Source organism: Elephantulus edwardii, unplaced genomic scaffold (assembly GCF_000299155.1).
Source record: "Elephantulus edwardii isolate Elephantulus edwardi_28Jun2011 unplaced genomic scaffold, EleEdw1.0 scaffold00243, whole genome shotgun sequence".
In the NCBI taxonomy this organism is placed as follows: Eukaryota; Metazoa; Chordata; class Mammalia; order Macroscelidea; family Macroscelididae; genus Elephantulus; species Elephantulus edwardii.
In genome coordinates, this window is record NW_006399993.1 from 1001403 (window position 1) to 1012711 (window position 11309).

Sequence of the window (11309 nt, forward strand, 5' to 3'; positions counted from 1 at the left end):
AATGCATACTGTGTCCATGTAAATACATGTAAGGAAACATTTACAGCAGCATTATTTTAAAGAATTAATATCACTTAAAAATAGGAGAGGATAAAACAGATGAATGGGACCTTCTAAGAATGAAATCCCTATGCACATCAGAAAACTTCTCCAACAGGGTAAAAAAAGAAAGCCACAGACTGGGAAAAAATATTTGGTAATGACATGTCTGACAAGGGACTTATATCTAGAATTTATAGAACACTCGAGCACCACAACAAGATAAAAGGTAAACAACCCAGTTGCAAAATGGGCACAGAATATGAAAAGACATGTCACCAAGGAAAACATTCAGATGGTGCATTCAGTTGGTGAACAAATGCATGAAGAAATGTTTAAAAGCTGTATCTCTAAGAGAGAAGCAAATCAAAACAACTATGAGCTATCATCTCACCCCAATAAGAATAGCAAAATTCAAAAGAGCTGCAAACAAATGTTAGCAAGGTTGTAGAGAAACTGGAACCCTTATTCACTGTTGGTGGAAGTGTAAAATGGTGCACGCACTATGGAAGGCAGCATGGCACTTTCTCAAAAAGTTGGAAATAGAAAGAACATTTGACCCAGCAATTCCACTACTGGGAATATACCCTAAAGAAACCAGAACTGTGTATCTAAAAAAAAAAAGAAACCAGAACTGCCATCCAAGCAGATATATACACACCCATGTTTACTGCTGCGTTATTGACAACAGCAAAGAAATGGAAACAACCTATCAACAAATGAATGGACAGAGAAGCTCTGGTATATACAGGTATATACACACAATAGAATACTATGTAGCACAGAAAAATAAGGAACTCATGAAATAGTGTACAGAATGGGTTACCCTGGAGGACATTATGCTGAGTGAAATATCTCAGTCACAAAAGGACAAATACTGCATAATGCCACTATTGTAAAGTGGGACTGACATTGGAGTTGGGAGAAAACTAAGAGGGGATAAATAATGTACACTGCATTGAAACAGATGAGGGAGAGAACTGTTTAGGAGGAATAATATGTAGCTACCAACACCATCATAGTGGAAAAATAGTAAGAATGGGTTTTGCTGAGCTGTTTAGAAGAACTAAGATTCCCAATGGCATTACTACTCTATAGGGAAGAAAAAGGAAAAAAAGCTTTCCAAAAAGAGTGCCTAGTGATCATAACTAGATTTCCCTCTGGCTCCTCTCCAACAAGGTGGACAAGACTAGATTCTTACCCAGGATGCCGGAATTAACAAAATGTACCAAGCTGAAATACTCAAGCAGATCATTCTGGATTGGTGTCCCAGAGATAAGCACTCGGCGACTGGTGTTCAAGCTGTCCAGGGCCTGGTAAGTCTGATTCTCAGAGTTTTTGAGCCTGTGTCCCTGCAAGAAAATAAATTCTTACTTACACTTGGACATAATGTGGCATCCTTAGATGTTAACCAAGATCTTTGTAGACAGGAAAATAAGCATTATACACATGATAGATCCTGAGGCCTTGCAAACTGAACAGGGAGTAGTAAGACAGAGCTGCTTAGGAAGAAGTACTAGGTTTGAGAGAGACCTGATGTTTCCAGGCTTTGTGGAAAAATTCCACATTTTCCTTTCCTTTTCCTAATCCCAATCTCTAGAACCTTGACAACCTCTCTATCCTTCTTAGAGATTATGAGGCAATGTTATAGATCCTTGTCTTCAGAAAATCCTCCCTCCCAACGATCTTCTCAACTCAATCATCTCCAGAACTAGATGACTTCTATATTATCCTCCAAGTCACTGGGCTCCCAGCACAAAAGGGACTAGGCCAAAACTCCTCTTTTTTCCTACCACAACCCACACTGCATACAGCTCTAAATTCTTTAATCTCAATTCACTCTGCCTAAAACCCAAACACAATCTTGGTATCTCTCTCCAGCTTTTATCAAGAAAATTCAAAATGGCCTTCCTTACGACCTTCTCTTATTCCTCAAGCCTACATGAGGTATTTTCCTACACCAAACCCCTAAACAACCTCACACTGGGCTGTTGTTATCAGGTGTTGTCCAACCAGTTCCAACTCATGGTGAACCTAGATACAACAGATGGTGCTGGATCTACTCCATCCTCACAATTATTATTGTGTTCGAACCCATTGTTGCACCCACCATATCAATTCACCTTTTTCAGTCTTTCTCCTTTTTGTAAACCTTGTATTTTACTAAGCAGTATGTCCTTCTCCAGGATTAATCCCTCCTAATAGCCCAAACTATGTGAGAGAATGTCTCACTTCTAAGCAGCCTTATGATTGTACTTCTTCCCATCAGAGGTGTTATTCTGGCAGCCCATAGCATATTCTTGGCCTGCATCTTAATTCTTCTTCCAGTTCTCCTTATCCATTGTTGAGTTTTTGCATGAATATGAGGTGAATGAAAATATCAACACTTGGGTCAGGGGCATCTTGGTTCTCAAAATGACAGCTTTTTAATACTTCAAGCAATCTTTTATAGCATATTTGGTCAATGCAAATCTTTTTATTTCTTGACTGCTACTTAGAAAGGTGTTGATTATAGATTCATGTAAAATAAAATTCTTGACAACATCAATCTTTTTTCCATTTTCATGACACTTTATTGGTTCTGTTGTGACAAGTATCTTTTTTACATTGCATTGTAATCTATACTGAAGGCTGTCGTCTTTGATCATCAGTAAGTCCTCTTCACTTTCGGCAAGGAAGACTGTATCATATGTATATCACAGATTGTTTGGGTTTATCTTGATGTTGTTGTTGTTGTTGCTGTGTACCGTCAAATTGGATTCGACTGGCACAGGAGGAGCCTGCCCCTCCTTCTCCAGCTGTGTGCCTTAGAGATTGTCACAGATTATTAATAAGTCTTCCTATGAAGGGCGTATGCCAGGGATGCATCCTTTCTCCATACCTTTTCAACCTATATGCAGAACAGATTATCCGGGAGGCTGGGCTCTATGAGGAGAAATGTGGGGTCAAGATTGGTGGAAGATCTATCAACAATCTGCGTTATGCAGATGACACAACCCTGCTTGCTGAAACTGAAGAGGACCTGAAGCGCCTGCTGCAGAGTGTCAAGGACTGCAGCCTACAATATGGATTGAGGCTCAATGTCAAGAAGACAAAGATTCTCACCACTGGATCAATTGGCAGCATCAGGATGGATGATGAAGAGATTGAGATTGTACACAGCTTTAGTTTGCTTGGCTCCATAGTCAACAGTCTTGGCACCAGCAGCCAGGAAATTAAAAGGCGCATTGCCATGGGAAAGTCTGCTGTTAGGGACCTCTCCAAAGTGCTGAAGAGCAATGGTGTCTCTTTGGAGACTAAGGTGCGTCTGATACAGGCCATGGTCTTCGCAATCACCTGTTATGCATCAGAGAGTTGGACAATGACCAAGGAGGATAGAAGGAGAATTGATGCCTTTGAGCTGTGGTGCTGGAGAAGAGTACTGAGAATACCATGGACTGCTAGGAAAACAAACAGATTTGTCCTGGAAAGGGTTAAACCGGGTGGCTCCTTGGAGGCAAGGATTCTGAGGCTCTGTCTAACATACTTTGGACATGTTGTGAGGAGAGACCGGTCCTTAGAGAGGGACATCATGCTTGGGAGGGTGGAGGGACGGCGCAGGAGAGGAAGGCCCTCTATGAGGTGGATTGATTCAGTGACTGGGATAATTGGGATGGGAGTGTCAGAGACTGCGATTGGCACAGGACAGAGTGGAGTTTAGGGCTGTTGTACACAGGGTCGCTATGAGTCGCAGGGGACTCGACAGCACATAACAACAACAACAACATAATTATTATGCTGAGCTCCTCAGATTATTGCTAAGCATATATAGACTGGATAAGTATGATGAAAGAATATTCCCCTGTTACACATCACTCCTGATTTTAAACCATGCAGTATCTCCCTTATTCTGTTCTGATGACTGTCTTTTGGTCTACACACAGATTCCCTGAGTGCAAATATATGTTCTGGAACTCCATTCTTTGTAATTATATCCATAATTTTCTTTGATCCTAATACATCTGAATGACTTTGTATAGTCAGTAAAACACAGGTAAACACTTTTCTAGTATTCTCTGCTTTCAGTAATATCCATCTGACATCAGCAAATGACATCTCTTGTTCTATTGACTCTTCTGAATTCAGCTTGAATTTCTGGCAGTTCCTTGTGGATCGACTGTTCTAGCTAGTTTCTTTTTTTCATAGACTCCAGCAAAATTTTACTTGTATGTGACATTAATGACATTGCTCAATAATTTCTACATTTTACTGAATCATCTTTTTTTTTGAGTAGGCATAAATAAAGATCTCTCCCAGTCTTGATAATTGTCTTGAAATTTCTTAGCACAGATAAGTGAGCACTTCAAAAATTTGCACATTTTTGTTGAAACATCTCAACCAGTTTATCAATTCCTGAAGCATTTTTACAAATGCCTTCAGTGATGCTTAGAATTCTTCCTTCATTCCTATTGGTTCTGGATCACACAATAATACATAAAATGGCTGAACATAATGGGATCAGTTTACACACACACACACACACACACACACACACACACACACACACAATGCCTATATTTCTTGCCCCTTCTTTTGGTATTTCTTGCATCATTCAATATTCTGTGCATCCTTAAATATTGCCACTCAAATCTTTAATTTCTTCTTCAGTTCTTTCAGCTTGAGAAATGCTGAGCATGGTCTTGCTTTTTTGTTTTCTAACCAAATATAGGGAGCGCTGGTGGCTTATTGGTAAGGAATCAAAGTGTCTACACAACGGTTTAGCTTCAAATTCACCAGCTGCTCTATGGGGAAAAAACAAGCCATCTCCTGCTACGAGATTTACTACCTATGAAAAACCACTGAAGGGTCAGCTATGGGTTGGTTCTGACTCGAGGGTAAACAACAACCACTACCATCAAATGTCCAGAACTTCGCACATTTTCATATTACCTTTTTGAGCTTCCCTTTAGAGCTCTATTTAACTCAAGCACTAGTGAATGAATGAATAAATGAACCAGCCTTGCTCCCTCTGGTCAGCCATTTATGATGCAATTAAATGCAGAATTTATACTGATTTTTCTGTGTACAGGACTAAGTCCAAGCTCTACTACCTCTCCAACACTCATCACAGCTTGTCACATTGATGCTTTAGGGAGCTTTACCTTCTCCTTTCCCCCAAAGCAAGAATTCCTTATATCTCTTTGCCTATTACTCCTCTTTCCCAGAATGCTCTTCCACAAATTCCTCCCATATCATTTCCTATAAAAATCTTCCCTCAATGATCAAGTTGTTGGTCTCTTACACTTCTATGAAAAGCTTGTACATAAAAATAGCTGTGACTACTTATTGAACCATTTTAATGTGTGAGGCACTAAGTATGACAGTATTAGGTATTTTACTCTTTAAGTAGTCTCTTATAATCCAGACAGGGAACTTGAGTGGCCTAGTGGTAAGAAGCTACGCTATAATCACAAAGGTATACAGTTCAAATCTATTAGTTGCTCCATGGGAAAAAGATGGACAGTTCTCCCCCATGCAATTTACTGCCTCTGAAAACCCACTGGAGGGTCAGCTATAGGTCAGTCCTAACTCAACAGCAAATAATCAATCAACCAATCATAATCCAGACCCAGACAACAATTAAAGGAGTGGAAATTACAATGCCTGTTTTACATACAAAGAAACTGAGGATCAGAATGGTGAACAAGATTGCCTATTTAAATTCATGTTTATAAGTGGCAGAGCTTAGGCTTATACCAAGTCATCTGATATTCCCTGCCTACCTCACATTGCTATAGGGATTAAGGGGGTTTTTTGTTTGGTGCATTTTTCTTTCTTTTTGTGTGTGTGGTTTTTTGGTTTGGTTTTTTTTTGGCTATTTTTTAGGATTAAGGGTTTTTATACTTAAGTTATTATAAAGAACAATGTGTTCCAGAGACAAGGGTCAGCTGGGAGGAAACTACTGTGGATGTTGGGAACACATAAGCTGGAGTGGCACCTTCCTTTTCCAAGATCTAAAAAGAACAAATATTCTTCACTGAGTGTATGCCATCTTTCAGGCCTTTGGCTTCTCCAAGTCTCTGACAACTGATAAAGAACTGGCAAATAAATGAAGAGGTCAGTGAGTAGGAAGGAGGGTCAGAACTACAGTCTGACAGGAGGTAGTCTGGTTCTTTGTGACCTGAACAGTCACCTTATGAAATAGGGCAGGGTGAGAAACAGAAGAAAATCTAGGCACTAAGTCTTTAAAAGCTCAACAGCTACAGCTTGCCTTCTTCTTGCACAATTCCCTGGACTCTGGATCTGACTCTCTCCATGGAGATGAAACAGATGCTAGGAACCTGAGCTGCACATGTATCTCACCTCAGCCTGTTCAATCTCTACTCTTTCCTAGAAGAATGAGTAACTGATTATCAGTAGTACACAGACACACTACACAAAGACAAATGCTCAACTGGAAAACTGATCACAAATAACAAACATGGAATCCAAAAGTAAGCTTTTCTCCTCGTTCCCTCCTAGATGATACTGGGCTCAGAGAATAGTCAAACTGGCTAATCAGTTTAAAGTTGAGCCCAAGTATTTCAGGCACTTGCCTACCAGAGCCTCAAGGGTACACAAAGTAACCTTAACTCCTTTTTCCAAGGAAATGCAAACAATGGCAGCTACCTCAAGTTCTAGACTGTTCTCTAAACTAGGAAGTTCCCAGCTATTCTAAGGACTTTTTCTAAGGATTCCTTTCTACTACATTTATGCATAATAAATAGAGGAAAAGGACAGGATGTGACTACTGCCATGTTTCCATTAGGTTCCCAAGAGAGGGATCAGGAAGTCAACACTACTGTCCACACCAGGTTTTCCTGTCTCTGTGCTTTTATTCATATAGAAACATATTACTCTAGCCTAATCAAAACCAGAGCAGACATTTATCATACTCCCTTCACATGATAAGAGCTTTCTCTCAAACACTTCATTTAATCCTCACAATAATATTTTAGGAGATAAGATTGTTGTTGCTATGGTTATGTGTTGTCAAGTCTGTGACTCACAGTGACCCTATCTACAACAGCTCTGAAGCCTGCTCTATTCGGAGCCAGTCTCACAGACTCCAAAACACCTACCCACATTGCCCCAGTTACTGTATCATCCATCTCATGCAGGGTCTTTCTCTCCTGTGCTGTCCCTCCACTCTTCCAAACATGATGTCCTTCTTCATGTGCCCAAAGTGTGGGAGACAGATTCAAAATCTTACCCTCTAAGGAGAAATTTGGTTTCACCCTCTCCAAGACAGACCTGTTTGTTCTCTTGGAGGTCCATGGTATGTTCAAGATTCTTATCCGCACCACAACTCAAAGGCATTGATTCTTCTGTCATCCTAAGTTTCTGTCCAGCTCTTTGATGCATAGCAAATAATTGCAAAGACCATGGCCTGGATCGACTGACATTATAGCTTCTCAGTACTCTGGAGAGGTCCCTGACAGCAGATTTTCCCAGTGCAATTTGTCTTTTGATTTCCTGGCTGCTGGTGCCAAGAGTGTTGACTGTGGAGCCAAGCAAGGTGAAGCTGTTAACCTTAATCTTGTCTTCATCTATCATGGTGCTGCCAGCTAGCCCAGTGGTGAGAATCTTTGTCTTCTTGATGTTGAACTTCAATCCATATTGAAGGCTACAGTCCTTGACCTTCTGAAGCAAGCACTTCAGGTTCTTCTTGGTTTCAGCAAGCAGGGCTGTGCCATCTGCATAATGTAGGCTGTTGATGGGTCTTCCTCCAATCCTGATGGCACATTCTTTCCCAGAAAGCCCAGTCTTCTGAATGATCTGTTCTGCATACAGATTGAAAAGGTATGGAGACAGGATGCATCCCTGACACACTCCTTTCCTGATTTTGAAGTGTGCACTATTTCTTTACTCTGTTCTGAGGACTGCTTCCTGATCTGAATATAGGATTTCCATGAGTACAATCAAGTGTTCTGGAATTCTCCTCAAGGTTAGCACAATGTATTGTGATCCACACAGTCAAATGCCTTTGTATAGTCAATGAAACAGAGAGACATTCCTCTGGTACTCTTTGCTTTCTGCCAAGATCCATCTGATATTGGCAATAATGCCTCTAGCACCACGACCTCTTCTAAGCCCAGTTTGTACTTTTGGCAGCTCTCTGTCAATGTACTGTTCCAGACCAAAATGGTTGTCAAAAGAGACTCTGAATATTGCACTGGAGTGCCGAGAAGTCAAAGCAAAGGGAAGAAATCAAGAAGTTAAGGAGATGAATAGAAGATTTCAAAGGACAGCTCGGGAAGACAAAGCAAAGTATTATAATGAAATGTGCAAGAAGCTGGACTCAGAACTCACTCGGCATTTCTTAAGCTGAAGAAACTAAAGAACCAATTCAAGAATGTATTGCTATGGGCAGAACCAGGAAGAATTAAAATATGGAAGGAATATACAAAGTCACTGTATCAAAAGAAGTGGTTAATAGAGAAGAATTTCATGAAACAACCTATGCTAACGAGGCAATGGTAATGAAGGAAGAAGTACAGGCTGCTCTGAAGGACTTGGTAAAAAATAAGGCTCCAGCAATTGATGGACTTCTAATTGACATATTTCAACAGATACTGCCCTGGACGTGCTCACCAGGTTGTGCCAAGAAATCTGGAGGACAACTACCTCGCCAACTGACTGGAAGCGATCCATATTTATTACCATTCCAAAGAAAGGTGACCTGACAGAGTGTGGAAATTATCAAACAGTATCACTAATGTCACACACTAGCAAAATCCTGAAGATTATCCAAAACCAACTGGAACAGTACATCAAGAGAAGACACAGATTATTACCCCATATTATTGGTACAGAAACAGAGGCTCAGATTATTATTTGTCCAAATCTCAGTAAAAATGGCAAATGGCAGAGCTCAAATTTGAATAGAGGTCTCTCTAACCACAGGAAAGAACCTGCTCTCCTAACCACTATGTAATGAATGTCCCTCCAGGTACACAAATCCCTCCCATCTTTCCAGAAGTCCTTCTTTTATCTAGGAATATTGTCTGGAAGTAACAACCAATCAACCCACAGGACCTCCTCCTCAGACCTGAGCAGCGTTTGCCCTTTCTCATGATAGATTGGTATCAAGGGTTCTCCCTCTCACGTAGCTTCTCTAAGGAATCATCCCCAGTCCTAACCATTTCCTAATGGATAGTACAGCCTTTGAATGACAGTGTTCTATAAGGAGAGTTTGAAGGGGTTTTTCCCTCCCACTCACACTGCTGAGAGTTAAAGTACCTCATCGCAGATGACCAATCCAACACTCCCTTTCTGGAGGACTTCAACATGAAGGCGGAATGTCTCATAGGAAATGATGAGGATAGGAGAAGGCACTCTGGCTCCACGCTGGTTCATGAATCTTTCTACAACAAGAAGGGTAACAAGGGAACAAAGTGCATACTCTCAAGGAATTAATCAAAACTCAGTGCCTAATTATTAATATTATCTTAAAGAGGAAAACAGTTTTTGACAGTACTTTAATCTGGAAATAGTCAACTATTTCAACTACCTATAATGGAAATTCTCTTCTATTTCACACTGTCCTCAGCTCTGTCATATAAGAGCATACATGTAAGAAAGCAAGCAATAGACTTGTTATGAGAGTTTAGCCATCTTCGGTAAGGCCACATACCCAGCTTTTGGTCTATCTCGTCCTTAGAGCCTCCATCAATGGCCAGAGGTTGGATCCTCCCTCCAAGCCATTTCCCAACCTCATTATACCAATTCTTCACCAGACTGGAGGGTGATACCACAACTGCTTTGTCAATTTCTGGCTTGCATTCTGGACTCTGATGTAAAAGTGTCCACATCAATGTGATGCACTGCAATGTCTTGCCCAGGCCCATCTCGTCAGCCATAATACAGCCGTGGCTGCCAGGGATACGCCGACTGGTGACACATTCCCACAGGAACTTCACTCCCTGGGGAGTAATAGCACATAGCCCATCTTGTCACTCACATTGCATTAACCCAGGGATAGCAGCCTCCCCAGTCCACTACCAGACCATATCTCATTTCTCCATCCCCACTTACCTCTCTCTGATGAGGCCGCAAGACCTTACTGAGAATAGGATCAACGACCACATGGACGGGAAGTTTTTCTCTGAAAGATTATAGCAAAGAAAACAAAGCTCAGACATGGACAAAAGCACACCCTTGGGAAGTTATTCTGATGCAGAAGCAACAGTGGTAGCAACCTGATGGAGAGGACCTCCTTAGCTTGATAGACAAACCAAAGAAAATTCCTACTCCAAAAGTTAGAAGTTTAGGCAGAAGAGGTTTCCAAGGTGATCAGCTCAGCCCATCCTGCTCCCTTTGGTGAATCTGGCAGGAAGGGAGTAACAGCAGTGGTGAGAAACCCCACTAACTGGATATGACTCCATCGTGTTCCTCAGGCATCCTTTCCTCAACTCCTATTCTAATAGGCCTGACAACACTGAAAACATGCTAATCCCAAGAAGAAATCACACCAAAACTAAAAAAAATACATTACTGTCAAGTTGGAAGTGACTCATAGCTGACCCTCCATTGGGTTTCCAAGTCTAAAAATCACATGAAAAGAGACTGTTCATCTTTCTCCTGAGGAGCTGCGGATTCCAACCACCAGAGAGACTCTGTCTTTGGATTAGCAGGGTAACTCCCTAGAGATTAGGCCCCTAGAACTCCCTAAAGGATCAAAACTGCTCAAGAAATAACCAATGTACATACTTGTCCAGCTTCAGCAGGTCATGGGCACTCAGTGGAGGCGGTTCATACAGAACTAAGGCACCTTCTTCCAATGGGTCATGGAGGGCACGGCGGACTCCAGCCCTTTTGAGACCTAATGCTCGAAAGCCCAGAGGACCTAAAACCAGTAATTTATCAGAAATAAACACGTCAATCCTGAGAAGGTCTGAAATCTTAAAAGGACCTTTCAAGCACTGAGAGACATTGAGAGCTTGCCTCCTTCCCCTCAGGCCCAGTTTTAGTAAAATTATATGCTCTTCATAGGATAGAGAAAAATCTCTGTAGAATCCAAGACTCCCCTCCAGTCTGTCTCATAAAAGAGATGCTACTGAATTCATTTAGACTGAATGAAATGTAAGCCTACCAGTTACCTTGACCTTCAAGGAGCTCTTCATATGATACCTTGAAAGTTCTTGTGAAGACTATAAAATATAACCTTATGCAGGTCTCTGAAAGTCAGTCACTGCTGAACAGTGATCTTCAAACTTTCTCCCCCAAAGGTTATTATTATTATTTTTTTA

The 11309-nt window shown here is 41.1% G+C and overlaps 1 protein-coding gene across 1 annotated transcript in view; it reads right to left on the bottom strand.

Moving 5' to 3' along the window:
- RAD54L (RAD54-like (S. cerevisiae)) overlaps positions 1 to 11309 on the bottom strand; it is a 51918-nt gene that overhangs the window by 17086 nt on the left and 23523 nt on the right. Inside the window, exons 6-10 of the mRNA XM_006899018.1 lie at positions 10771 to 10906; positions 10096 to 10165; positions 9695 to 9983; positions 9301 to 9425; positions 1241 to 1391 (exon numbers count right to left, since the gene is read on the bottom strand). Coding sequence (XP_006899080.1) covers positions 1241 to 1391; positions 9301 to 9425; positions 9695 to 9983; positions 10096 to 10165; positions 10771 to 10906 — 771 coding nt within the window. The remainder of the gene's footprint in view (positions 1 to 1240; positions 1392 to 9300; positions 9426 to 9694; positions 9984 to 10095; positions 10166 to 10770; positions 10907 to 11309) is intronic.